The 27,647-nt window shown below is 36.4% G+C and overlaps 1 protein-coding gene across 2 annotated transcripts; it reads left to right on the top strand.

The window, feature by feature from the left end:
- Positions 1-4: 4 nt before the first annotated feature.
- Positions 5-26,117, top strand: LOC129283738 (bifunctional UDP-N-acetylglucosamine 2-epimerase/N-acetylmannosamine kinase-like). Of its 2 annotated transcripts, XM_064107304.1 has the most exons (13): positions 7-258; positions 685-729; positions 7,280-7,709; positions 8,067-8,241; positions 8,737-8,949; positions 11,715-11,802; positions 13,141-13,351; positions 13,983-14,115; positions 15,020-15,088; positions 17,985-18,137; positions 18,835-19,017; positions 20,323-20,439; positions 21,920-25,111. In XM_064107304.1, exons 1-13 carry the CDS (start codon positions 59-61, stop codon positions 22,156-22,158), a joined length of 2,256 nt encoding a protein of 751 aa, XP_063963374.1. In that variant the 5' UTR covers positions 7-58; the 3' UTR covers positions 22,159-25,111. The 2 variants fall into 2 exon arrangements, with proteins under 2 accessions (XP_063963375.1, XP_063963374.1); XM_064107305.1 differs by lacking the exon at positions 685-729 and having other exon boundaries at positions 5-258; positions 21,920-26,117.
- The last annotated feature ends 1,530 nt before the right edge of the window (positions 26,118-27,647 follow it).

The following is a 27,647-nucleotide window of genomic DNA, read 5'->3' as shown; positions in this document are numbered from 1 at the left end:
GGTTGCCTACAACCGTTTTCTTCTAAACGAGCAGTACCAACGCAAACTTTCCGGTACCATGGCGACCATGAATGGCACAGGCATCCATGCCAACGGTGACAGCGACATTGTGGAGAGGAGGAAGCTGCGGGTCTGTGTCTCGACCACCAACCGAGCAGATTATTCCAAGCTCGGTAACATCATGCAATCCATTAAAGAAGACGAAGACCTTGAGTTATCGACCATTGTCTTAGGATGCCATCTCATCGATGATTATGGGTAAGTTGGGCTAGCCCCACCCCACCCCCTACCTCCGACGAAAAAAAAAGAAGAAAAAAATTAGAATGATACTGAATTGGAGCGAATAGTCCTTGGGAGAATTTTCCTTCCTTTCCCTTTTTATAGGCAAAATATGATACCATCTCCTTTATTGGATATAAACTGGTAGACCTCCAGCACTCAACATTTGGTTACAGTGTATTTGGTAAAACATTGTCATTCAGTATGAACTCCCATTTAGTTTTCAAAAGTGCACATAAATTTCTAGTCAATTAAGGATCGGGATAGTTGTAGGCTGTGGCCATGCCCCCCCCCCCTCCCATCATGAATATTTTAAATGACAAATTTTAATTAAAAAAAAAAAAAAATTCTACCCTTTTAATTCAATTGCATTATCCCACTTACTTTCACTTCATTTTCTCTTAGAGATGTGTATATTGTGGCTGAGAAATATATTAAAGGTTCCGGACCGTAAGTGTGCAACGTATTCTTTCAATAAGAGGTTGGGATGGTGAATTATCGGATGGTCTAATACCACTTGGTCCACTTATCAGTTCGTCCAACTTCACTTAGTCTAAACTCATTTCGTCTACAACCAGTTCGTCTAATATCCAATCGGTCTAATGACCACTTGGTCTAATATCCATATGGTCTAATTTTCATTTGGTCTTATATCCAATTCGTCTAATCAGCAGTTGGGCTAACACCATTTAGTCTAATTTCCAGTTAGTTTAACACCACTTGGTCTAATTTCCACTTCGCCTAATTTCCACTTGGTCTAATTTTCATTTCGTCTAATTGTCACATGGTCTAATGACCGTTTGGTCTAATTTCCACTTGGTCTAATATCCAATTGGTCTAATGACCAGTTGGTCTAATAGCCATATGGTCTAGTGCCCAGTTGGGCTAATCGTCACTTGGTCTAATTTTCATTTGGTCTAATTGCCATTTCGTCTAATGTATTTTATTGTCACTTGGTCTAATTGCATTTGGTCTGATACCAGTTGGTCTAATCCTCACTTGGTCCATTATTCAGTTGGTCTAATGTGCAGGTGGTCTAATTTCCACTTCGGCTAATTTCCACTTGGTCTAATATCCAGATAGTCTAACATTCATTTCGTCTACATGCCACTTGGTCTAATTTGTAAAGTTTGCTTGGTGACTTGTTTTCAATTTTCTGGTGAAATTTTAAAGTAACTTTCCGCACGCCGGCTTCGAATCTTCACACGTGCGCCCCTCGATATTGGAGTACAGTTAGAGTGACTATATTTCCATTCCCGAATTTTGAAAAATATGGGGATTTTCAAAGCCTGTGGAGATGAAAAAAAAACGTTTGGAGATTAAACAAACTTTGGGGATTTTTGAAGGTTTTGATTTGGGGAAAAACAATAAATTTTGCTATTTTTCTGTAAAATAACGCTGTTATACAATCATTGATATTGGACAAACTGATAAGTAGACCAAGTGGTATTAGACAAAATTAATTTAGCCCTTTATGTCATGTCTTGCCCAGAGAGCCGACGGCAATTTTGATGTTTGCTGTGCAATTGTCCGAATACAGAATCACGGAGCGGACTGATTTGCTAAATTTTTGATACATAAAAACACAAATCTAGAGAAATCAGAAAAAGCCTAAACGTATTTCTGATTTCAATTTTCTGTTTTTGATCTACAAAAACGAAATCACAACATGTTTTTCTCGTTGTGATTTCGTGTTTGTGTTTTCAAGAACCAAACCACGGGGCTGATTTCCATTTTCGCTTCTTCGTGATTGGAACGGAAAAACGAATAATCTGTTTTTTCGGAAAGGGAAAAGAAAAGGAAGGGGAAAGAGAAAGGGAGAGGGGAGAGAAAAGGGAGATAAATAATAATTATTTTCTACATGCCTCTGAGCAGCTTTATGTCATCTTTCTATATTTTCGTGACCAACTGACCCCATTTCAAAATATACCCTCCCACAATCGGCACGAGTCTGACGTTAATCTGAAACTGTACCGTACGGTACTCCAATCGATTTACGAGGCCGAGTGGGCGAGCGTTACCGTGAATAATTTAGATTCAAAGCCGGCGTGCGGAAAGTATCTTAAAAATTTCACCAGAAAATTGAAAACAAGTCACTTAATTTAACAAAATAAGAAAAAGTGCCATGTAGACGAAATGATGTTAGACTATCTGGAAATTAGGCAAAGTGGAAATTAGCCGAAATGGAAATTAGACCAACATCCCCACTTGTTCTTTTGTATTTTATTATATGAAATTAGGTTTATTCAAAAATTTTCCTCCAAGAACTAGAAAAATTGGATTGACAACTGATTTAGTGCATGAGATATTCATTGCTGCAACTTATTTCATTATAAGGGAGACATGTTATTCACACAAGTATGAAATAATGAAAAAATTATGATTTTATGTAATAACATTGAAAATGGAAAGTGGAGATGTGACATCATCAGCCCACCTAATGAATATTCATGACGACTGTTTTCAGAAAATATTGCTGAACTTTAAACTTCAATAATTTTATTATTTGTTATCCGATTTTGATAAAATTTTGGCATTTTGCTCAGTGAATTCTACACTATGTATTAAGATATAAATATTTTCAGCCCGGACCATCCCTTTAATCCTGCGTGTATATCAATGTCTCTCTTTGGCAACGCAATGTACACCCTCACCCTCCCAATCTTCTATTCTTATTGGGATGATATATTACCTGCCCTACATACATAATAATAACAGTAGGCCTACTATGGAGGTGCATATTTGGTCTAGTTAGGAATCATTATAAAGGACCTGGTAATACAGTACATTAACTGGGAGATTATGGTTAAATGATGGGTCTATGGGAGATATTTTATCATCGTTATTATTGTCTTTTTATTGATTATATTTATTATGCTTTATTTTTCGGTTATGGTTTACATGAATTATGATAAAGAAAAATCTCCCCTCTCACTATTTCAATTCTGTGATTTTCTTTTAGTCCAAGCTGTTGAAAAAAAAAAGTAAACCATGTAGAGGTTTATATAATATATATACTTTTAGTATTAGGAGTTTGAACACTAAACCCCATTCTAACAAATCTACAGAACTGTAGTTTTCCAGTTTACCATCTTTGAATTTGATAAAATGAAATATTATCATACCGGTAATTCTATGCATATCTTATTTGGCCTGAAGATTCAGTAAAGGGTCATTATTGTGAATTAGGTTTGAGTATCATCTATTAACTTCCAATATCATGTTGGGGTGAAGATGTGCTATACACATTTCTCACATGTGTTGGAAATTGTGTTGCCATGGTAACAATATATTTTGGCAAAACTAAGGTAAACATTTTTCAGTTCAAACTACACCCTCAGTTTTAACCAATTCTCATAAAATCTGGCACACACATTGGTATTGATGTAAAGATGTGCAAGACGTATTTTTGTCTGTGTCAGAAATCATGTTGCCATGGTAACGACATATTATGGCAAAATTGGGTTAAAAACTTGCAGTTTTTATTACTTCATCAATTTTCAACCAATGTAGGGACAGTGATTTTCCGTTTCTAAAAATTGCATTTTCCGTTTCAGAAAATCTCAAATTCCGTTTCAGCATGTCTGAAAACGGAAATTCCGTTTCCCCATAGACTTTGTGTACATGAAAAAGTGACAATTCCGTTTACATAGAAAACCAGTACGCAATGAGTAGCGCGATGTCAAAATGCTAGCGCTGGTCAAAATTTGCATCCACCAATGTACTAAAATCGCTTTAAAATCCATTTTAATCGAAGAGATTCGAGCTCAAAAACTATTTAGAGAAACATAATCAACATTAATACATCCTCACCTTTCATATTATTAGCATTATTTTATGGTTACATGGGATTTTATTGCTGATTTGGGGACTTTTCGGACATCGTTTTGAGCAGTCGACGACTTCCGCTTATCCGCCATGTTGGATATGTTGAATCACCGTGATCATTGTAATATGACCGAACGCAGAGGGCAGCAACACACGGCCGTATTCTGCCTCATATGCGGACGTCAGTGTAAACTAATTTAGATACGATCGAGTGATGGAGGGGCTCGAGTGTAGTTACGATGTGTTGATTGTCATGATTTTTGTTGCAAAGTGAGATCGTGTTTTTTTCAGTTGATATTCGTATTTTGTTGAGGATTTGGGATTAATTTCTGTTGATATTTTGTGCATTTTGAGAAAAAACAAGTTTTCCGTGATTTTCCGTTTGAAAAGCCACTTTCCGTTTCAAAAGGCCGATTCCGTGAATTCCGTCCGTTTTCCGCGATCGCGGAAAATCACTGTCCCTACCAATGCTCATGAAATTTAGCTCACACATTGGTCCTTAGGTAAAAATGTGCAGGACATATTTTGTGTGTTGGAAATCGTGTTGCCTTGGTAACAATATATTATATGTAAAAAATTGGTCAAAATTCTTGCGGTTCGAAATACTTCATTAGTTTTTAACCAATTCTCATGATACCTTGCTCACACATAGTTCTTGGGGTAAAAATGGGCAAGGCATATTTTTTCCATGTGCATTATTCACCTTCAGTGATGGTGATATTAAATATATGGAGATAAATTGCGGTATGGTGTGTTATCCCGTAGGATTTTTTTGCCAAAATTGATTTTTTTGTTTTGGTTTCAATAGGGTCCCTTCTTTTGTATTCCAGGATTTCATCTAGAAGATCTAATAAAACAAATATGCTCATGTACTGCATTTTTTGCTGCTTTTTTGTACAAACATGTACACCTACTGTACATGGAGTTGAAGAGTTGGAAGACCAATTTTATTTGTTGGTCAATTATGATTAAAGAAAAGAATAAAATTCTCTTTTTATATACTTTGTTCCTGTGATGGAACTATTGGATTATCATTATATGTATTGTAATAATACGTACATTAATGGGTACATGTAGTACTCTGTATTCCTAACATTTTTTTAAGGGGATGGGGTCCATATTAAATGCTACAGAATGATATTTTCAATTTTTTTTGCATGTGGTACTAACATACAAACTAATACTTAGAACTATTTCTGACTCCATAATGATGATATGGAGCTTTTATATTGCGCTAATACAATACACTTTCTAAAAGCGCTTTACAACTTTAATTGAAGGTAAATAAAACTACATGTAGAAACAAAGTATTTATTATAAGTGTACAACGTTAAGAGGTAAGTACATGACAAATCAATGAATGAAAATGCAAGATAATAACAGACAACTGGTCATTGCAACAGCTTACTTTTTTGTTGATTGAAAAGATAGGTTTTTAGTCGATTTTTAAATTAATTTATACTTGTTAGCAATTTTGAATATTTTAAAGGTGAATCCTGCCCAGATGGTGAAAGTCTGAACAACATTCAGAGTACCATGGTGATAGATTTCCCATGCCTGTAAACTGAAATACAGGCATGTTGAATAGAGCATTCTCTCATTCAGAGAACACGAAATCTTATACCATTGAACGATTATATTTGCTGATTTTGTTTGAACAACGCCATGGAAGTTAACAAAAATATAAATGCTGAAAAGAATGATTGGTCTTTTTCTATGCTCATCTATAAAAATGGGGAAAGAATTATTTAGGGCAAGAGCATGTTTCCCTACACAATGTACATTCTTCCATGAAAATGAAGTCCTAGGTTTACGCGAAGAGCAAATCCCGGAGCAGCATATTCAAGCACGCATCATGCATGTATCTGCCGTGCCAGCGCAGCAGTGCGCATTTTAGTAGGCCTGCAAGTATTGCACAATAGCCAGCACTGCATGTACAGTATGAATTGCATCTAATTGTGATGTCACCTATAAACCATGTATTTTGGACAGTACGTGTGCAATGTGCAATGATACATATATGTACAAAATTTATTGCACGTTCAGCGCCGGAGGGGGGAGGGGCTACTCAGTATGTGGCTGAGAACTCCAAACCCATACCCACATCCACCATGGGTGTTTTTTAGGGGTTTTTTTTGCTATAAAATATACATGTAGGCACCTATTTCTTAGGATTTATTTGTGAAAGTGGGCCCACGATGAGTGAGCACTAGAGAAAACTAAAGGAACGACTGCTATTTTTTGCATTGGTCAGCACAAACATTTTAAAAATATTACATATCCAGAAAACAACAACACTAATTCCTTTTATAAAAATTGACCTATCATGCTAGTGAGAGTAAAGTGCATTTATGTCAATGGAAGTTATTGGGAGGGGGTTGGATCACAAGTGTGCAGGAACCCCCCCTTGTAAACTTTATATTTATGGAATTCATACTACATGTACTTGGATGGGTGGTCCAGGGTATGGTGCTTAATAAGCTCAAGAAAAACAGATGTTTCATATTGAATCAGTTTGTAAATGTTAACCCTCAGTCCCTGACTTATGGATTTCTCTGTGGTTTGATTCATCGGATATCTAGATTCATGGTTCAAATTTGTACTCCTGCCAGATTTGTTTAATAGTTGTCATAAATTGTTAGCCAAGAGCTGAATGTATTTTTTAAAACTCTATTATGATTACTAATGTTATGATTTTTATGTTGCATTTTGAATTGATGAATTATTGATTTATATTGTATTCATTATTTTCGTAGGGGGGGGGGGGAGTTTTACATGTATGTATAAGTAATGTGTAAGTTTTAGCATTGGTCCATGAAAAGTTAACACATGTATTACGAGTGAATTTCAGAGTTGATGTTCCAGTGACGTGCTTTTTAGTCGAACTGCATATTAGTATATTGATTTTAGTGAATAATTGTGTTTTGGAACTGAAGTGGCTACCTTGATATCAAAATAAATATAAGGTTGTTAACTTGTTATCATAAACGTGTTTGTATTTATTTCAGGATTGGACGCATACATGTAGATGGGTTCCACAGTTCATTTCACACATGTATATCCAACTAGGAGTTTACCATCTAACTTACAGTTCAACATCAATTCATATTGATTGATATTGATTGGTCTGTAATATTAAGTTTGCTCTCAAATTTGTCTCCATCTTGTCCAGATCTACCTATCGATTGATTGAGAAAGATGGCTTCACGATTGACAGTCGGCTCCACACCATCGTCAGAGGGGAAGACGAAGCCGCTATGGTGGAATCGGTGGGTCTCGCCATGGTCAAGCTCCCCGACATCATGCTCCGCCTTAAACCCGACGTCGTCATCGTTCACGGGGACCGATTTGACGTTCTCTCGTTAGCCGCCTGCGCCGCTCTCATGAACATTCGCATTGTCCACGTGGAAGGTGGAGAGGTTAGCGGCACAATAGATGATAGCATCAGACATACTATCTCAAAGCTTGCGCACTATCACGTGTGTTGTACTGAGCGTGCTCACAAGCGTCTGTTGGCAATGTGCGAGGATAACGATAGGATACTGCTGGCAGGATGTCCGTCGTACGACAGGTTATTAAGTGCAGATGTGAAAAACTGTCAGGTAAGTGACAAAAGTTTGATTATAAACTAACTTGTTTTCTTTTTCACTCCCATTCTATCATAATAATTGGTGCACATTGGTAATTGTCAGGTGCATTACTTGTATAAATTCATGAAATAAGTACAATAAAATAGAGGTAAATTACTTCCATGATTTTTGAAAGCTAATACTTTAAATGCTCAAAAGTTTCTCCTTTTATAAAATGTGGTGTTTTGGTCAATAATATGTGTATTTGTATTTTGTTTTAAGAGAAGATAGAATTCACTATAACAAGGTAGTGCATTCAACAGATTGAAAATGACATAATTTCCTCTAATAACATTACGTTGAAATTTCCATCTCTTCTCGTTCTTGCAGCACATATTAGACAAATGGCTGAAGGGTAAGGGCAAGCCCAAAGAATACATCGTAGCCGTACAGCATCCCGTGACCACAAATATTGTTGACTCTCTAAAGATGTACAGTCTTATGGTTGACGCCTTGATGGAATTTAATAAGCGTGTCCTCATGCTGTTCCCAAACATTGACGCAGGTAGGTTAGCAACCACCTGTGTTTATTTCTGTCACGTCATTGATTGATGTTGTCAATCAATAATCATACATCTGTTTCAATAGTGTACTTCAAAAGTTGGAAATGCTATTTTTTTAATTAAGTGTTATTGATTTGTGTTTGACTTGTACAGAGTCATTTCACTTCATATTTTTTCTGAAATATTCAACAAATTGGAATGGAAATTTGCTTTTGGTTTCTACTTGCATACTTATCCACAACCTTTACTTTTTATATGTAATTCATATAACAATGTTTTCTATTTGACCCTCTACCATATTAAAAAAATTTGAAGGTTATTTCACATTTGGGCTTTATTTTCAATTTCATGCATGAAATATTTGGCATGTTTTGTAAAAATGTGCCTAAAAAGATATTTTAACTGAAAGTGAATTGTGTGTTGGGAAACACCCGATAAAGAGTTTAAAAGTATGTGAACGACGACATAGTTTTCGTCTCCATGTCATCCTTTTCCAGGAAGCAAAGACATCGTCCGCATCATGCGGCAGAAGGGAGTGGAGACCAACCCCATGTTCTATCCTGTCAAGCATATACCGTTTGAAGAATTCATCATCTTAGTGGCCAATGCAGGGTGCATGATCGGGAACAGCAGTGCGGGAGTCAGAGAAGCCGGAGCGTTTGGTACACCGGTAGTCAACCTTGGATCAAGGCAAACAGGGAGAGAGACAGGTTAATAATTGATTTATTTATGAAAAAAAACCCTGCAAATTTCATCTAAGCAGTTTGCGATATGCCTGTTATCAAATCAATCCCATACATTCTTTGGAAACGTTTACTATGATTCTGATGGAAAATCTAAACATTGAATCTAACATGAATCCTAACCTCACACCCGATGTTTATCTAAAGTCATCGAAGAAATAAATGTCTGCATGGTAATCTACAGTAACTGCAGAAGAGTCAGAAATGAATTCAAGCACTTTGTACTTTGATAGTCAGAAGTTACCTTGGAGACAACCCAGTGAGTCATTCCTTATGGGATAAGACACACTCTTTCCAGCTGGGTTCTTGCTGGGTTCCAGCATAAGTGATTTATTTTTTGTTTTTAAAAAGTCAGACCCCCTCCCAAACACACACACATACACAATCTCCCTTGGCAGATCTGAAGATAAATGTCCAATTCTAACTTATAGCAGTATTAATACACATGTGCCACTAGTACGTGGCAGTAATAAACTATCATGTCTGCTATTTAGTACAGAATCAATAAAACCTGGCCTATGCATTTTTAGATACTTACATGTACTCCAATACAAACAAATATCTATTTATTCAAGGCCATTCTTGTGGGTAAACCTGTTTTACAATTTAAGATTGCAAGAAACAAGCTACAAACATGTAGCTTACGTAGCTTACCTTTACCATTCATTAAAATTGATTATGTAATTTTGCAAAATTTAAGCCCCGTCACATCGTTTCATGTAAGCCTTGTGTGGACTTGCGGGTGCCTTTTTTTCTTACCCGCAGGTTGCTCGCAATGACCTAATCTTGCACGTATCTCACATGTAGTTGCTCACAGAAGTGCACACAAGTCTGATTTGCATGCAGAAAAGTTTTGAATGGTGGGTGAGTTGCGGGGGATTGCCCACAACTCAACCACAAGGCTTGCACGGAACGGTGTGGCAGGGACGTCAGATATGTCGTTTGATACACAACTGATTTGGTAAAGGCAATAAAGTATGTTTAACCCTCAATCTCCCGGGGTATTTTGATTCTTGTCAATCCCGGGGGGGGGGGGGCCATTATGGCCCCCCCTTAAGATCTCGGCCGCCGATTGCGCGAGCGACGCAAAAATTTGCACACTGGTAGTGTGCGATGTAATCTACAAGGCTGTATGGTAAAATTTTTCAAAATAATGAGATTTTATTTTATATGAATTAATTATGCTAATTTATGCATAAATCATACTTTTTGCTATAATTCACTAAATAAAGCTCCTAGAATGCTAATTTTTGGTAAAAAAATTCTTTGTCGCAATCTTAACAATCGCAATTAAAAAAACTTCGGTTCGGAAATCAATTTCTTATGTATTTTATTGTTTTATGAATTTCTTATGTATTTCTTTGTTTTTTTACTTTTTTTTTTTATTGTTTTTTCAATGGAAATCATTCCAGACTTAGTTCTGATCATAAACAAGGCAAAATTAATTCAGTTTAATCAGTAAAAGTAGAAATAATGATACATTTATGAATTTTGGCTAAATACACAATTTGCATTGGATTTGTACATGAAATCACGTTTATGAGCAATTTTGGGTCTGACATGCACTTACATAATGTTGCGTAATGTCGTAACCGTGTACCCGGGTGTCACAAATTTGGTCTCAAAATTTGCGCGAGACTTGAAAGTAAAAAGTCAGTGAGCGGCGAGGTAACAAAAATTTGCGCAGCAGATATATCGCGAAAATTGTCAAGGGGGGGCCATTATGGCCCCCCCCCGGGAGAATTAGGGTTAAGATAGGTACTCATGTATCAGTGACATTTCAAACAAATTTTGATAAGATGCTGTTTAATAGCAATTCTTTAGAAATTGTTTTTGAAGATAACCGTTGGAAGAAGGGGTTGATTGTTCCATTGACCTTCAGATTTCTTCTCCAGAAGGTATAATTGACTGAACATATGAACATTCCAGACAGGTGTAAATTGTGTTATTGCACATTAAAAAAAAAAGAAGATGATATTTTGGGTACTTATTATTATGAAATCCTACATGAATTAAATCCTGTGTGCTGATTGGTTTAAATATCATAATATGACCAAACATATTCTCACTATTTGCGATGATGTTGAAAATGAAATTCAGCGCAGCAGGTTAATTATATTTGGTTCAGATTTAAAAAACGGATGAACTACGAGTACAGGAACTAGATTATCAAGATCTATTGCTCTAACTTATCAAAGTAGGATATAAAACAAATATACAAGGCCTTTATTTCGAAAGTATAGAAGGAATTATTCATCCTCGGTTGTACTGGCAAAATATTTGTTATTAAGTAGTAATGCCAGTCCAACCTCGGATGAATAATTCCTGCTATACTCAAAACCTGGTATATTTTGATATCATTATGTTGTTATTTCTTCTGAGCCTATTTATATGCTTTTTTGGCTCATATACTGTAACAAACTGTGCCTTCCTCTCACAAACCTATTTGATTTTGTAACTTTGATAGCAAAACATTCATGAATGAGACTTCAAAGAAAATACTCCTGTAACAATGCAGCTGTATGCTGTGAAGTGGGCAGTTGATTGACAGTTGCAAATTATGTACCAGGGTTTAGGGGTTGTCATGTTGTCCATGCTCATCATTATTAGGGAACAAAAGTCAGGGATGGATGTGAGATTTTTTTGTTGTGTATACAATGCTAATCTACCTACATGTACATGTGTATGGATAGTTTCAAATCATCTATAATTATGTTTTTTGTACATTTCAGGTGAAAATGTGTTACACTGTCGAGATGCGGATACCAAAGAAAAGATACACCATGCTCTAGAAATCCAATACCAAAGACACTTCCCTCCGTAAGTTGGATTTTCATTTTACACTCATTTTGTCTTTAATTACTTGTAAAAAGAAAAATCTTTGTGTGCTGTACATACCAGTTATCATAGAAGCCAGGATTCCATATAGGCCTATACATGTATATATATTTAGGATTGGTTACATTCACATTATTGGTTACGGTTTCATATGAAGGATTGGCCAAATAGATAAGTGAAAATTTTATTTATGGTGTAGTATGTGTATCATTGATGGATGGGTGGATGGAGGATAGGGGTGATCATTGGACTTTGAAGTGGAAAAGAATTTATTTGAAGATATGGCTAATTTTGCCTTTTCCATATTTTCTGCTTTCTCATCTTTCTATATTTATCACTCTTGCCACCCTTTGCACAGCAAAATGATTTGTATCCTTGCTTATGTGAATTATGTATTACATCTGTAGCTTGTCTGATGAACTGACATTATATGTGATTATCTGCAACAGATAGCAAAAAGTGAAACAGTTTACATGAAAGGTCATGTCCTTCAGTTAATGTGTTCCTAATCATATTGGGTATATTTTAAATGTCTTTAGTTTGAATTTCCTAACTCTACAATCATTGCATTCAATTGTTTCCTTTCATGGAGTTCATAGAGAATTTAAAATAACAAACAACTCATGTAGAAAGAACTACTCAAGGCCTTGATGTGAACTCGGTAATTTTCCAGAGCAAAGAACTTAGCTTCTTGTGCTATGCCTATTCTATTGAGGGTATACAATGCCGCAAGCACTTATGTCTAAGCTCAAATTGATTATGCAAATAGCAATGACGTATATGCACCAAATGAAATCCATATCACCTGTAGAATGATTGTTTACTTTTCATATTAGACTCCTACTCTACTCAAACTGGTTGGCCAAGATCTTGAAGGTTTTTAAAATGATGAAATGCATTTTTAGAGTAAACAATATGTTTAGTGTTTATGAAATTGCATGGCAAGTATGATATTTGTAAAAAAATAAAAATTAAATATAGCCACCCCCTTTAATACTGATGAGTGTCTGCCATAGTAAATCAGCCCATTTGTGGATCTAGCCCCCCCCCCCTTCCCTTGAGCAAAAATATCAAAACTCTGGGAAAAACAATTGAAAAGTGTGAAAAAAACCGCCCCAATTCTCTCATCAAGGGGAATGGGTGATTGTAGTGAAATTTTTATTGCTTTTCAACATTTTGGAAGAAAAATTGGATCCCTTATGTCCCCATTGGATCACACTTCTGAAAATTACATGTATGGGAATGATAACCATCGTACCCTCTCCAGCTGACATAGCACTAGATGAATCCATCATCTACTTTTTTTTTTTTTCATGTTAGATCTTACATCTATGGGGATGGGCATGCTGTACCAAGAATCATCAAGTTTTTAAAATCAATCAAAAAGGATGAAGCCATCCAGAAACAGTTCATCTTCCCACCCATGCCAGAGAGCCCCAGCATAGACATCGATCACATCCTAGAGACGCAGAGCGCCCTCGCTGTTGATATGGGAGGAACGCAGCTCCGGGTGGCTTTGATAGCTGCAGATGTGAGTGAGCCTTTTATCATGAAACTTGTATTTATTGAAAGGTTACAAACTATTGCCAAAAGAAACTGAATTTATATTTTCTTTCTATTGCCTATAAATATAAATTTTTGCCATGTCATTGTTCTGGGTTATTCACAGCAGGTACATGCTAGAGGAAACGGGTCTGGGCCCAAAAGATTTACCATTATAATTCTGCCATTATATTAACCAATACCTCGGTCACATTTGCTCTACGGTGGCTGTACGGTGAGTCGAAAACAGCTGTTTTAACGTTTTTTGTACCAGCTACATATAGGTGGTTTGAATTAAAATTAATAAAACGGCTGATTTCAATTCGCTATACAGCCGCAGTAGAGCAAATGTGACTGAGGTATATTTGTACAATTAAAACCTGGATTTGATGGGCTGATGGGCCATGTTCCCATGTTATATCAAAATGAAAAAGCCACATTATTGTCCACAATAGGTTTTTTTTTTTGGGGGGGGGGTTCTTGTTTGTAAAGAATTTATAATAGTAGATTTCCATTAAAAAATACCATGCATGATATGATATGAGTATGAGAGAGGCTTTGGGTGTGCCAAACTAATTGTGAACTAAAATAGGGTCTTACATGTTTTTTTTTCATAACAGGGCGAAGTTAAATTGAGGAAATCAAAGTTAACTCCCCACACAACCAATGAGGAAAGAATAAAAGCACTTCTGGAGCTTCTCTTAGAAGCTATGCAGGAGAGTTATGCCCTTAACTGTAGAGTTCTGGGTGTCGGTAAGTTTACCTTTCTCTGTGTTCTTTTTTCTTTTTTTTTTCAGGATACCATTCATGGCACTGATATTTACAATTTGACAAGTATTAATTTTAAAGAAAATGTGTCATAAGCAATAATTTAGAAAAGAATACAAGTTACTGATAGACAATTTAAAAAGTACTAGAAGTTTCTGTATCATGGCTGCATCTTTGGGGTCGGCTATTTGAAGCGTTCCTTTCATTTGAAATTGCCGACACATATTTGCCTGACCCTGTAGGAAGCATCTCCTTGAATGATGTGAATATTGATATTAGTGGGGGCGTCGTGGTGTTGTCTCGTCTCGTCTTTCAATCTGGGGGATGTGGGTTCTATTCCCAGCCGTGACGTTTTTTCCTTCAGCAAGAAATTTACCCACATTGTGCTGCACTCAACCCAGGTGAGGTGAATGGGTACCCGGTACAAAGAAATATTCCTTGAATGCTTGAGCGCCTATATAGGCGGCGCAGCTAAAGCTTGGGTAATAATAGCAGCGCTTTGTGTCCTCAGGCAAAAAGCACCATATAAATCCAGCTATTATTATTATAATTACATCAGGGGCCCATTGCAGAAATAGTTGCATTTAACCGCAGCTTGAAACATCAGGCACAAGTCCCTAATATGTGCATTTCATTGGTTCGAAAGTCAAGTTGCGTTCGATTTTACGAGCTGCGTTTGATCGAAGCTCTTTTCTGCAACGAGCCCCAGATCATATTTTAGAGATCTTATTGGATCTCTTTCCCCACCTTGCAAAATGAATAGTGTACACGTCCAATGTTATGCTCCTTGCCCATAAGAGAAGTACATTTTCACTACATAGACTTTTTGTGTACTCCATGTATGTGGAAGCTTAGCCTGATAAGAGTTTTATGTTTTGTCCTTTTATAGGCATCAGTACTGGAGGCAGGGTCAATTCTAAGGAAGGACTTGTCATGCATTCAACAAAAGCCATAGCAGGTGAGTTGGCCAAATATGCTATTTGCATTTACTGTATGGGAAGACGGCCAGGATTACAGTTGGTAAACCATTTCTGCATGTTCTACGTCACATATGCCAAGTTGGCAAGAAGTAGTAGTTGTGTAGTAATAATGCAGGCCTGCCAACCCGTCCTATTTCCAGGAGTTACCCCGTTTTTAAGATTTTTTATCAACCAAAAAGAGGAGCATTCCGTTTTTCCATTTATTTAAGATAAAAAAAATAAATCAGCCCATATATGTATTTGTGTGGTGGGGTATAGGTGTAAGAGTAATATAGTTTTTCAACACTTGTAATTTCTCAATGTTTAAATATAAGAATGCTAAACATGTCTTAATTAAAGGACAAGTCTACTCCAATAAAAAGTTCATTTGAATAAAATGAGAAAAATCCAACAAACATAACACTGAAAATTTCATCAAAATCGGATGTAAAATAAGAAAGTTATGACAATTTTCAGTTTCGCTTAATTTTACAAAACAGTTATATGCACAACCAGTCAGTATGCAAATGAGGGAACTGATGACATCACTCACTCACTCACTATTTGTTGTGTATTTTATTATGTGAAATATTCTCCTTATTGTCCTGTGACACAAAGTTTTATTTCTCTCTGAACTTGTGGAATAACCATTGTTTAACATTTTATGGTTCAGTCAAGTTGGTCCTTACTATAAAATCTGTAACAATAGAAATATTGTTGAATTCAAACGATAAAAAACAAAAGAAATAGTGAGTGAGGGACATCATCGATTCTCTCATTTTCATCTGGCTAAATTGTACATATAACTTTTTTGTGAAAATAAGCAAAACTTTCAAATGTCATAACTTTTTTATTTTACATCCGATTTTGATGATATTTTCAGCATTATGCTTGTCTGATTTTTCTTTATGGATCCAAATCAACATTTTTCTGAGGTGGACTTGACCTTTAAAAAAAAAGTGAGGGAGACACACCAGACATTTTGCAGAAAAATTAGCGCTGCGCAATTAGGATTCCTTTCTTCGTTTTCAAATGTTGGCAGGCCTGAATGATGATGTTGGTGGATGTGGAAGAGGATTCTTCTTTATACACTTGTTTACATTGAGGGATAGTCTAATGGACCCTTTGGACTTAAAGGTCAAGTCCACCCCAGAAAAATGTTGATTTGGTTAAATAGAGCAAAATCAAAATAGCATAATGCTAAAAATTTAATCGAAATCGGATGTAAAATTAGAAAGTTATGACATTTTAAAGTTTCGCTTATTTTTCACAAAACAGTGATATGCACAATTCAGTGACATGCAAATGAGACAGTCGATGATGTCTTTCACACTATTTCTTTTGTTTTTTATTGTTTGAATTATACATTATTTCATTTTTTACAGATTTGAAATGAAGGACCAACTTGACTGAACCATATAGTATTAAACAATACTAATTCCGCATGTTCAGGAAGGAATTAATCGTTGTTTCACTTGTAAATGAGGAGAAAATTAGAATATTTCATATTTCAGATAATAAAATACAAAAGAAATAGTGAGTAGATGACATCATCAGTCTCCTCATTTGCATATCGATCGGATGTGCATATAGCTGTTTTGTGAAATTAAGCAAAACTTTAAAATGTCATAACTTTCTTATTTTCCAACCGATTTTGATGAAATTTTCAGTGTTATTCTTGTTGGATTTTTCTCTTTTTATTCACATCGACTGTTTGTTGGGGTGGACTTGTCCTTTAAGAAAAGTTTGTATCTGCAAAGTACTAAAAAATGAATGAAAGAACTACAGCCTTTCTTATTTACTTTTCTTACTGAAAAAAAGGTCAAACTATTTACCTTTGGGGTGACTGAGGGTGACACAAGATGACATTGAAGTGAATTATTTTCCCAAGACCTTCCCAAGCACAGCTAATTCATAAGATTTTGCCTCTGTCTAAAGTTCATGTTTATTCTTCCATTGTGTATTTATCTTGCTCATCCCATATCCTGGCTTTGTAATGTGTAAACATTGTCGATGTAATCCACAAAATGGTTGAACCGGTATCGCCCCTGACAAACAGTTTGTCTGGAAGTAATTCATTACAGGTTTCCATCTCGTTATCTTTGAATGAGTGGTTGTGCATGAAGTTGCATTGTTTGAATATATAGGGGTACGAGTACAAATTTAATTACCGGTATTTGCCAAAAATATCATGTCATTATATGCATTCTTTTTCCTGTTTCTGCAAAAAGGTGTTTATGATAGTCCATTATGTTTATTGACGGGGTGTTTCTGTTAATTTATACAGCCTTACTCATTAATAGCAGGGAATAATTTTCCTGGTATCACATCGCAATTTGCTCCACATTTTTGAAAGACTGCTATGCATGAAGTCTTTTGTATGGCATATTTTTACATAGGACTGTACATTACTTAGTTGAGAGCTTTTCTCTTATGACCAAAAATGCAATTCAAATTTGTAAAGCAAAATTATTCCCTGAACAGGTTCTTTATTTTGTTTGTTTCCTATTAATAATAGCCTATAATGGATCCAAATGAGCATAGGTTGTAGACCTATGTGTTCTCACATTCAATTGCCTTCCAATATAATGTCCAAATAGACATGGAATAACACTGGAATCTTGAAGAAGAGAGGTGAAAATTTTCCAATTGCGATTCTGACGTGTGATGATTTACTTATTCTCAAGCGAGTCTGCACGCAAGTAGAGTTGTCAAATACGTGTATGCTAAAGGTCAATGTAAAAATGTAGAGATGTCATGCCTATTAGTTGATGGGCTGAAGCTAGCTGCTATTTTTCAGTAAGAATACCAAAGTTTGCCAATTTGATGGTTGTCAAATAAGCATTATGATTCATAAATCTTTATAATTTTTTTTTTTTTTTTTTTTTTTATTAGGATGGGACGAGATTGATCTCAGAACACCAATAGAAACTACCCTTCACCTCCCCGTCTGGGTGGATAATGATGGTAACTGTGCCGCACTGGGAGAGAGAAAGTTTGGACTGGGCAAAGGGGTTAAAGATTTCATCACCATAGCAACGGGAACAGGTTAGTCAATTATTTCAAATAGTTGTCGAGAAAAAGAGATATTGGCATTTTTTGTTTCATTTGTAAGAATTCTTTTTGAAATTTTGAGGTTCTTGCTCAAATTCACAAAAATTGCTTCCTCAGGGTTCAAACCTTTTTTATTGTATTCCATTTTTATTTATTTTTTAAAATTTATTTGTTTTGAAAAGTTTGAAAACTTGAAACTTGCACTTAAAATAGCTTTATATCATTAAAAAATACATGTAAATGGAGCACATAAAAGGTTTAGTTTAAATAAGGGGAATTTGCTCCTAACCTTACTTAAGAAACTTCTGTTGTCATATTCATATTATAGTTTTGTACTCTCTTAGATGGAAAATATTATAAATTGAATTAAAATACACACCCCAAATACTGGAAGTAAGATTTTTAAAGATGCATGTAGTTTCAAGGCGTAGGGTCATAATTTCCCCATTTTACCAGCATGTAATACATATTTGGACAACTTGATTTGCAACAAATGAGGCTTTAGAACTTGCATTTGACTCTATTAGCATTTGTTCTGCACAAATGCTCCAAGATGCATAATAGTAAGTGTTTATAGGTGAAAGTGATGCATCATAAGTCTACATGTTAGTTTTCACCTCAAACCGCAAATGTACTAGCATTGTTTAACATGTTGGTGAAGTCATTTATTGTATTCTATTTGTTTGGTTAGGTATCGGCGGAGGAATAGTCTTAGACAAGCATCTGATCCATGGCACTAACTTCTGCGCTGCTGAGCTTGGCCATATGAAGGTATCCCTGGATGGCCCTGCCTGCCAGTGTGGAAGCCATGGGTGTGTGGAGGCTTACAGCTCAGGCATGGCTCTGCAGAGAGAAGCCATCAAGCTGCATGAAGGTGGGTATCCTCCAGTGGCACTTGTTGTTGATTAAAGCCATGTTTCTATCACTCACACGTTCCTCTTAGGTGCTGGTCCTGAATGTTTTTTTATGAAGCTTTTAAAGTTATGCATGACTTTATGAACAACTGGAATGTTTACAGGTGCTAAGTCGGCTGCATAGGGATGTATCTTTTAGCACAAAAAAGGATACAAGACTTGCATAAAGTCACATAAACTTACAAATAGCCTTAAATTCCCCCCCCCCCTGTTTCATCAAGCTGTTGACCTTGTGACAAGTTGTAAATTGCCGTGATAATAGTTGTTAACCCTTTCGTGACCATTGTCGCCAAATTGCGACAAGCGGCAACCCCGCGCCATTTACCAATGTCGCATTTGAGAATCAGTCCCTCCGAAAAAAAAAGAATATTTCACGAACCAAACACCCCTACAAGTCGAGTTTGGTATCATCCGAAAGCTCATTGTCCGGCCGTGACTGTCGCTACACACACTTCTATTGAAAGTTTTTACGCAATCCTTCATCAAAGTTTGAGAAACTATCGAAGTATTTCACTTTTTAGCGTTGAGAAGGTCCACGATGGCGGAGCAACGCGGAGAGTATTTCGCGGACACGATGTCAGAATCAAATTCGGATCATTCTGACAACACATTAGATCGAATTCATGGTGATTCCGAGTTTGAAAGGATGGAAACTTCTTCGGAGGATGAACTTCTTGTGGGCCATTCCCCGACGAAGAGACTCCATGCATGTCGGCGGAGAGCTGCTGAAAAGCCTGAATACGAGCGGACTCGGGATTCTTTGAATGATGGATTAGGCACTCTGCCTGGTCCGAGCAGGCAACGTACACATACAATACACGTAGCCCACGCTATGAGTGACATCATCGGACGCGTCTCGAGTCTTCACTCCGTTTTCAAGCACCATCTTTTCTGTGTGTGAGGTCGCATCGAGTCGCTCGCACAGATTTTCGTAATGTACACAAATCCCATAGACGCGTTGATATCTCGTTTTGCGAGGTAAAACAATGTTTATTTTCCTTCCCCTGACCTAAATAATTGGAAATACATTTTGTTCAAGGTAAGACATAGAAGTTTATGATATACTAAATATATATTATGTTGACTACATGTGCCAAAATTGCTGTTCTGACCACTCTATCCATCATGGAAATCATGGAGTTGTTTTGCACATGTGACACTGAATATGACCCGGTAAGCCAGGGCGAAACATCCGCTGAGCAGCCGGTCACGACAGGGTTAATAGTTGTTTAAACAATCCTCCTCTTTCCTATCGTTTACTGCAGCTGGAGCACTTCTTGTAGATGGCATGATTCTAGAGAAGGGCGAGGAGATCACTGCTAAACATCTCATCCAAGCTTCCAACCATGGAAATCTAAAAGCTAAGAAGACACTGGAGACAGGTGTGTAATTGTAGAATATCATTCAAATTTTGATGTTTCTTCACTTTATTGTCCTTGTTACAAATTGTATTGAAATTCAAAATTTCACAATTCAACCATTCATCTATTTCATGATTCAACCATTCACCTGATTTTGAAAGCAAATGATCAGCTTTTAGGGACTAGTATTCAGTCATTTCATTGGAGCCTTGATAATGAGGTTATTTAGAGACCACTATTCGCCAGTGCAAGACCACTGCTTTACAAGCAATCTGGTCAATTGTTTTTCCTAAAACTATTGATGGAACCGAGAATTGCATAATAATGATGATAGCTTTTTGCTTTTATATGGCACTTACAGAGCTGCCAAGTAGTACGATTTTCCCGTATTTCATACGGAAATCAATTCAAAATACGGCAGTACGCTTTTTCATGATATAAAATACGGGAAAAAAACAAATTAGAGAAGAAAAGGTATTGTTCGCCCCACTACGCATCCGGGAGCTTTCGGGCGGAAACAATATGGCGGCCAGCCCGCGTCACTCGCAACGGACTTCGTACATCCATGTGTGTATGTTTTCTGCATGTGTGCGGTGCTTGTAGTAAATCGGTGCTCCAACTTGCCAATGTATATACACGTGTGTGTGTGTACGTGTGCATGCGACATCATTGATTGAACGTGTGTCGCATCGCATCGCGCATTGCATCGTTTTCATCTGTGCACTGTGCCAGTGGTGTTTTGTGGTTTGATTTGAGATTTTATTGTGGAAATCATCAAAATGTCTTCTAAATCAGCTCAACCACGCAAACAACATTTCAAGGAGGAATCTTGCAAACGATGGAAGTGTATCATTGCGTCAAAGAGGGACCAGTTCAGTGCGAGATGCACACTTTGTGAATATGATTTTTCTGTGAGCCATGGAGGAGCGAATGACATTCAAGCACACTTGAAATAAAAAAAGCACAAGTCACAGGAGGTAGGGAGTTCTGTTCATTGTGGAGTGTTCAGTCTTCAACACAATTGTTTACGTGTGGGGCGCAAATGTAAAAAGTGATCGAACTTTGCCATTATGCATGCATATTTATCTCACATGGTAAAAATACTGATTTTTTTGTCAAAATACTGATTTTGGGGGATAAGAATACTGAAAATGCAAAATACAACTTGGCAGCTCTGCACTTACATGAAATCGAGCAAGATTTTACCTGCATGTGCTTACAGATATACCATCAAACTGGCCATCTGAATCTGGCTTTATATTCGGATGCAGTGTAACCATTCCCCTGCTAGAGCTTCCAAGCTCAAATAGCCAAGCATACTATATTTGCTTTTGTATCCTTCCAGCTACCGATTTAAGAAGTGCCTTGCAACGTGTCGTGCCAATGGAGTCCTGTGCAATGAAATTTTAACACATGGTCCTCTGATTCCCTGAGGATAGTCAGAAGAACAGCACCATTTCCCATCCCATTTCACATATATCCTGTACCTTTGTTGTTGTAGGTGCCCAAGCCCTTGGGATAGCCATCACATCCCTTCTCCACGTCTTGAACCCAAGCCTTGTCATCCTGTGCGGTGTCCTGTCCAGCGTGTACCTGGAACCCGTCAAGAAAGCGGTAACCTCCCACAGTCTCCCCTCGGCAATGTCCGATGTGGAAATCGTCAGTTCACACCTGACGGATTCGGCCCTGCTCGGTGCCGCAAGCCTGGTGTTGGAATACGCCACAAGGAGAACGTATTGATGTGAAAAAGCCTTGGACATAGAACACTTGGCTGCATTTGCATAGCACTTATTCAATTTATTACATCTATCTCTGCAATGCTATCAGCGTGAATGATTCAAAAAGAAATGTACTACATGTATGAGAATGTATGAATGTTATGAATTTTTATTGGTGTATATTGCTTGCTTGATATGAGAATCCTTTTATATCTTGTGCGATCCGGGCCAGTTTTCCAGAGACTTAGGTATAACCATCTTTAGTGAGATTTAACCCAACAATTGAAGGTAATCGTCAGCACCTTTGGAGTTTGTGTTGCTGACGACTATACCTTAACCCAACGTACAATCCCACCACATTATCTTCTTGTTTCGGGAGTATTTGCAATATTAAAAAGTCAAGACAATTTTGAAGACTGAGGCCCGTATTCTGAAGTCAGGTTTAACTTAGACCGTGGTCTAACTCTGTGCTAAAATTATGGGAAGCCAAAAGTATCAACATTTTTATTAAGTTGTATGTTTATTATGTTTACTGTGCTCTTTCCTGATTCATCGATGGTGAAGACAATCATCTATTTATACTTCCTAGACAATTATGAATAATTTGAGAGCCAAATGATATCTCTACTGTTAGAGATTTATGTAACAATTGGCTATCCATACTTCAACCACAGCTTTAAAACTGAGTTTAAGTTAAACCCGGCTTCAGAATACGGGCCTGAGGGTTCAAAGCTCAGTGCATAAAAATTGTATTAATAATTACCATCATTGCTCAACAACCAATCAAATCAGTTTCTTGGCTAGCTACCATTTGATGGCAAAGTAAATATTGATGGTAATTTTGACGCAATGAATCCATAGACAGTAAAGAAAACCTTTTACTATATTTCATCCTCACAAGAGGTGAGTCATAGTTGTTAATGAAATTTGATGTCGGTCCAGGGGCCCACTTTACACGAATTGGGATTAATTCAAAATGGAATTCAATTTGATTTGAGATCAATCTGTATGAGTCTGATTTAAATCAATTGCACCTCTTTAAGAGAGCCCATCAATAATTCCCTGTTTTTAGTGAAATCCCACCCTGAAACATCGATGATTATTTCTGCAATATCCATTCTTGGTTTTCCCCACAATTATATTTGTTTCTTGCTCTTATACTGTTGTGAAAATCATGAACGGAATATTTACATCGATCAAAATGGAAGTGTTTGTACGAATTTTATTTAATTTCATCAATATGCTTGTGACAATATGATAAACTTTCATTTAAAAGACAACTTTTTTTTAAAGAAGAATCTTAATTTGGTCAGATTGTGAGAGTTTTATGTTATGTGAACATATTTTTGATAGATAGAAATAAAATACTTTTCCAATGATTTTTTTTACAAGATCACAAGAAGAAGGAAAGGAAGAAAAAGACAAACACATAGTAGCACAATTATCACTTGTTACTTGTATTTTCTTTCTTTAAAAGAAATGAAAAATTTGTTACTAATTCATTAGCTTTCATATTTTTAATATGATTTTAATCTAAATAATTTACATAAATCTGACAATTGGTTCATTTTGGTTCATTATTAGTCATACACCTTTGGGAACAAAGGCATGATTTGAAATTGTTGCGTCCTTCAATGGTAAACACAAGTTTGAAAATTAGGATTTTTCTTTTTAATTTCTGATACTGTTGAAACAGTAGAATTGAACTGTGCTGTGTATCATTTTAATGGAGTAAACTGTGACGTTGTTAGTAAGTTCTTCCACTTGCATTTGACTTGTGTTGGCTAATAGTGCCGTCTGGCCGTGGCTTACAATAAGATCAACATTTACTATTTCTAGCTCTAGTTCAAGATGGCTAGCTAAACATTGATTTGTAATATCAATGAATTCGGTAGTGCCATAGAAAGTACACTTATTCTAATGATTGACTTTTTCTAGCTCTAGCCAAAGACAGCTAGCTACCGGTAAAGATTGATTCATAGTATCGATGAATTCAAAGGTGCCATATCTAGAAAGAACATTTATTCTAATGATGAACAATTTTTAGCTCTAGCCAAAGACTGCTAGCTTAACATTGATTTGTAATATAAATGAATTGAAAGGTGCCATAGAATGTTGACTTATTCTAATGATGACAATCTTGTATAATTATGTTAACACAAAGCATTTAAGATGAAGTATTAACATTGCTCATTGTCACAATAGTTGAACTGAAATGTAGTGCTATGATATCAGTCTAATGGGGTGTTGCAAGAAACCAGAAGCAGTCTAATTTGAGATGAATTTGGAGAGCTTCATGGAGTGAAGATTTTAAACAAGCAACGCCCTCATTCTGAAGTCCACTCTAAATGATCTTACTACAGACAGGAGCAGCTCTGAATTCAGTTCTGATAATCAACCTGTCCATAAAAAAATAATAATATAGGAAATAATGCAAGCCCATAACTATACATACATGTAGCTTGGGTTAGTTCAAATTTTGTCCTTTCAGTGCAAAAACGCCCTTAGCAAAACATTTTTGTGCACCCCATTGGTGCAGAAATGCCCCTATGCCTGCTGGTAAGGGCGTTGTTTGCACCGACATGATGATATGATAGAGGGAAAGTGGCTTACTCCTGAGACCATAGTAATTGGCAATTTGCCATGATGTAATCTAAAAAAGTGTGAACTGATTGTTTTTCCCCAAATAAATGAATCATGGAAATTAAAATATGCAATAAATTAAATCAATGAAAGCAAAATACACACTTTCATACAGTACACCTTGGATGAGCACAACAACCGCCCCCTCCCCTCCCCCCCCCCCATCAATGGGATGTCTTCATTGCTGAGAAGTCCAGTCAAGATAGAGATTTGTGTTTGCCTTTTTTTCATTTTGCATTATCCTTTGGTCAATGTGTACAGATTTCACCCCCATCCGCATTACAATCATGGTGAATTATTAATAATAATACAGTTTACATGTAACCTACCATTCAAGAGTTGATAAAATGAATCAATCAGCTGGTTGCAAGAACACACATGGTAGCAGACACAGTTATGGTGGTTCGGTTTATTCCAGACTTCCTTGTCATAACTGTAGTAAGCAATTAAAAGCAAAAAGCAAAGAGATAAAACATGTTCATGAAATTAATATACAAGTTAAGCTCAGTTGCCAGTGTGTTAATCATTATAGTAGTCCCAGGGTGTTTTGATTAAAGTCACTTCTGTCCTGGGGAGGGGTACTATGGTTCCTCAGCTATGGGCGGCGCAATAAAAAAATTATGAATCATACCTTTTGCTTTAATTTACTAAAAAAAGCTTGTAATAGAATGCTAAACTTTGGTGTACATATTCCTTTCTAGAGCATTCCTAACAACTTTACTTTAAAAAATCTGGTATAAAAAAAAATCCTTTCATGTTTTTTTTTAAATATTTTTTCTTAACTTCTTAAATGTATTTTTTTTGGGGTTATTTTCAAGACAAAGTTCATCAGTGACATTAAATTACTATTGTCAATAAAAAAAATTACCCATTTAACTTTTTACATGTAATCATGTTTTTGTCTGACATGTACTTAAACAAACACAATGTTGCAAAATTTCCTGACCCTGTACCTGGGAATTGCAAATTTGGTCTCAAAAGTTGCGCGAGACTTGAAAGTAAAACGCCAGTCAGTGGTGCGGTAATAAAATTTTGAGTGGCAGATTTATTCTGAAAAATGTGAAGGGGGACCATATGCCCCCCCCCCCCGAGTATTGTGCTTGATGTAAAAGGATGTAAAAAAAAAATCATGATTATGCATTCAATATTAATAAAATGATAATGATGCACCATATGAGACACCCTTTTACTGTAAGCACCTGGAAAAGCATTGTAATCATCCATTAAACAATTTAAAGTGAAAAAAAATCTGTCATCTATATAGCACCTCATGTGCTTGCATAAAAATCAAGTTAAGACTAGAGTCAGTTAAATAGTAGCCCGGGGGGGGGGGGGGGGGGGGGGGACTCACAAAATAATGCATATGGGGATGTGCCGCTGGAATGGGTCGCCTTTTTGGAAGAAATCCCTAAACATGGGGTATGATTTTATGCTGGAAAATCCCTAAACATGGCCCAATTTTTAGATACTGGCCTTAAACATGGGTCCATATTCTACTCTTGTCTTTGGTGCAAATACAAAATTACCTTACATTTTGGGCAATAACTTTTTTCTTTTTTTTTTGCTTGTCAAGTTTTCCAGGCGAAAATGTGCCCCCCCCCCCCCTTGTGGAAATCCTGGATCCGCCCCTGTAATGAATCCCTAATAATGGGTACCTTTTTAGCCGAAATGACCTGTAAATATGGGTACGGGTTTCAAACCTTCAGCCGCACACCTTTGTCCAAACCAAATCTAAGTACCTTCCCCCTGGCATAGTAGACCTACATATTGAATCTAAAAAATAGATTTATTTAGGCTTACATGTAGGCCCTATATCTTTTTATATTTATATGTGATGGATATTAAAAATGTGACTCATACGGCACATCATTACAAATCAACGACACAAATAGACTGTCCTTGCAAAGAACCTCTTGTGCAATCTGCCCGTAAGAAATTTTAAAAAGAGCCCCGGGCGGGCAACTCCCTGTTCAATGTTAAAACTTCCCAAAGAATGTGGCAGATGTGGCCAATAGGTTTAATAGCCCAATAACATCTTTAAAAATAATTAATAATATAGGCCTACATGTAGACCCCCTATACCTTTGTTTTTTTTTTTTGGCCTGGCGAAAAATGTGGAGAACCCCCCCCCCCCCTCCAAAAAATTAAAAATAAAGGAATAAATAAATAAAATAATATTAAATAAATCTAAACAATTCCTCCAAAGTCAAGAGCAAAATTTTCATTCTATCCCAGGCCAGGCAAAGGAAAGTCATAAAAAGGGAGGTTAGACAGACTCTTAAAAAAGAGAGACTAATGGAGAGGATCTAATAATGGAAGTCTTTGATTTAAAGCCTAACGTTAGATTAAAAATCCTTTAAGTTAAAAACAAAAAATTGCTTTCTGTCGAGTGTTTCTCAAAAGTTGTGGCCATTCGACTGCATTGAATCCATTTACTGGATGGTTATTAGCCGTTGAAACTTATATAACTTAAAAATCATTTCAAATATGAACAATAATAATCTTTTAAGGTCATTTTCGATGTTTCATACATAATTAGAGCCTACAAATTTACTTGCTTCAGGGTGATTTTTAACAGCACTGCACCGGGAATGTCCTGCCGTGTTGTTGGTACAACAGTGCATTACCGACACAAAAAGTCAAGTGTGGGACTGGGTTTAAACTGTGGTTAAAAAAAATTTGAAGGTGAAATTTCGACTGGCGATAAAGATAAATTTTCACATTTTACAAAATAATTTTTTCCCTGGCATAGGTCTAAAACATATAAATTCTCTGAAAACATACATAATGGAGAAAGAAAGCAGTGAAAAATGAATATTTTCTACTTACTCTCTTCCACAATCATGATTATTGCAAGGATTATTTTGC

This window comes from Lytechinus pictus, chromosome 12 (genome assembly GCF_037042905.1).
Source record: "Lytechinus pictus isolate F3 Inbred chromosome 12, Lp3.0, whole genome shotgun sequence".
Classification (NCBI taxonomy): domain Eukaryota; kingdom Metazoa; phylum Echinodermata; class Echinoidea; order Temnopleuroida; family Toxopneustidae; genus Lytechinus; species Lytechinus pictus.
This window is presented reverse-complemented; position numbering and strand designations above follow the sequence as displayed.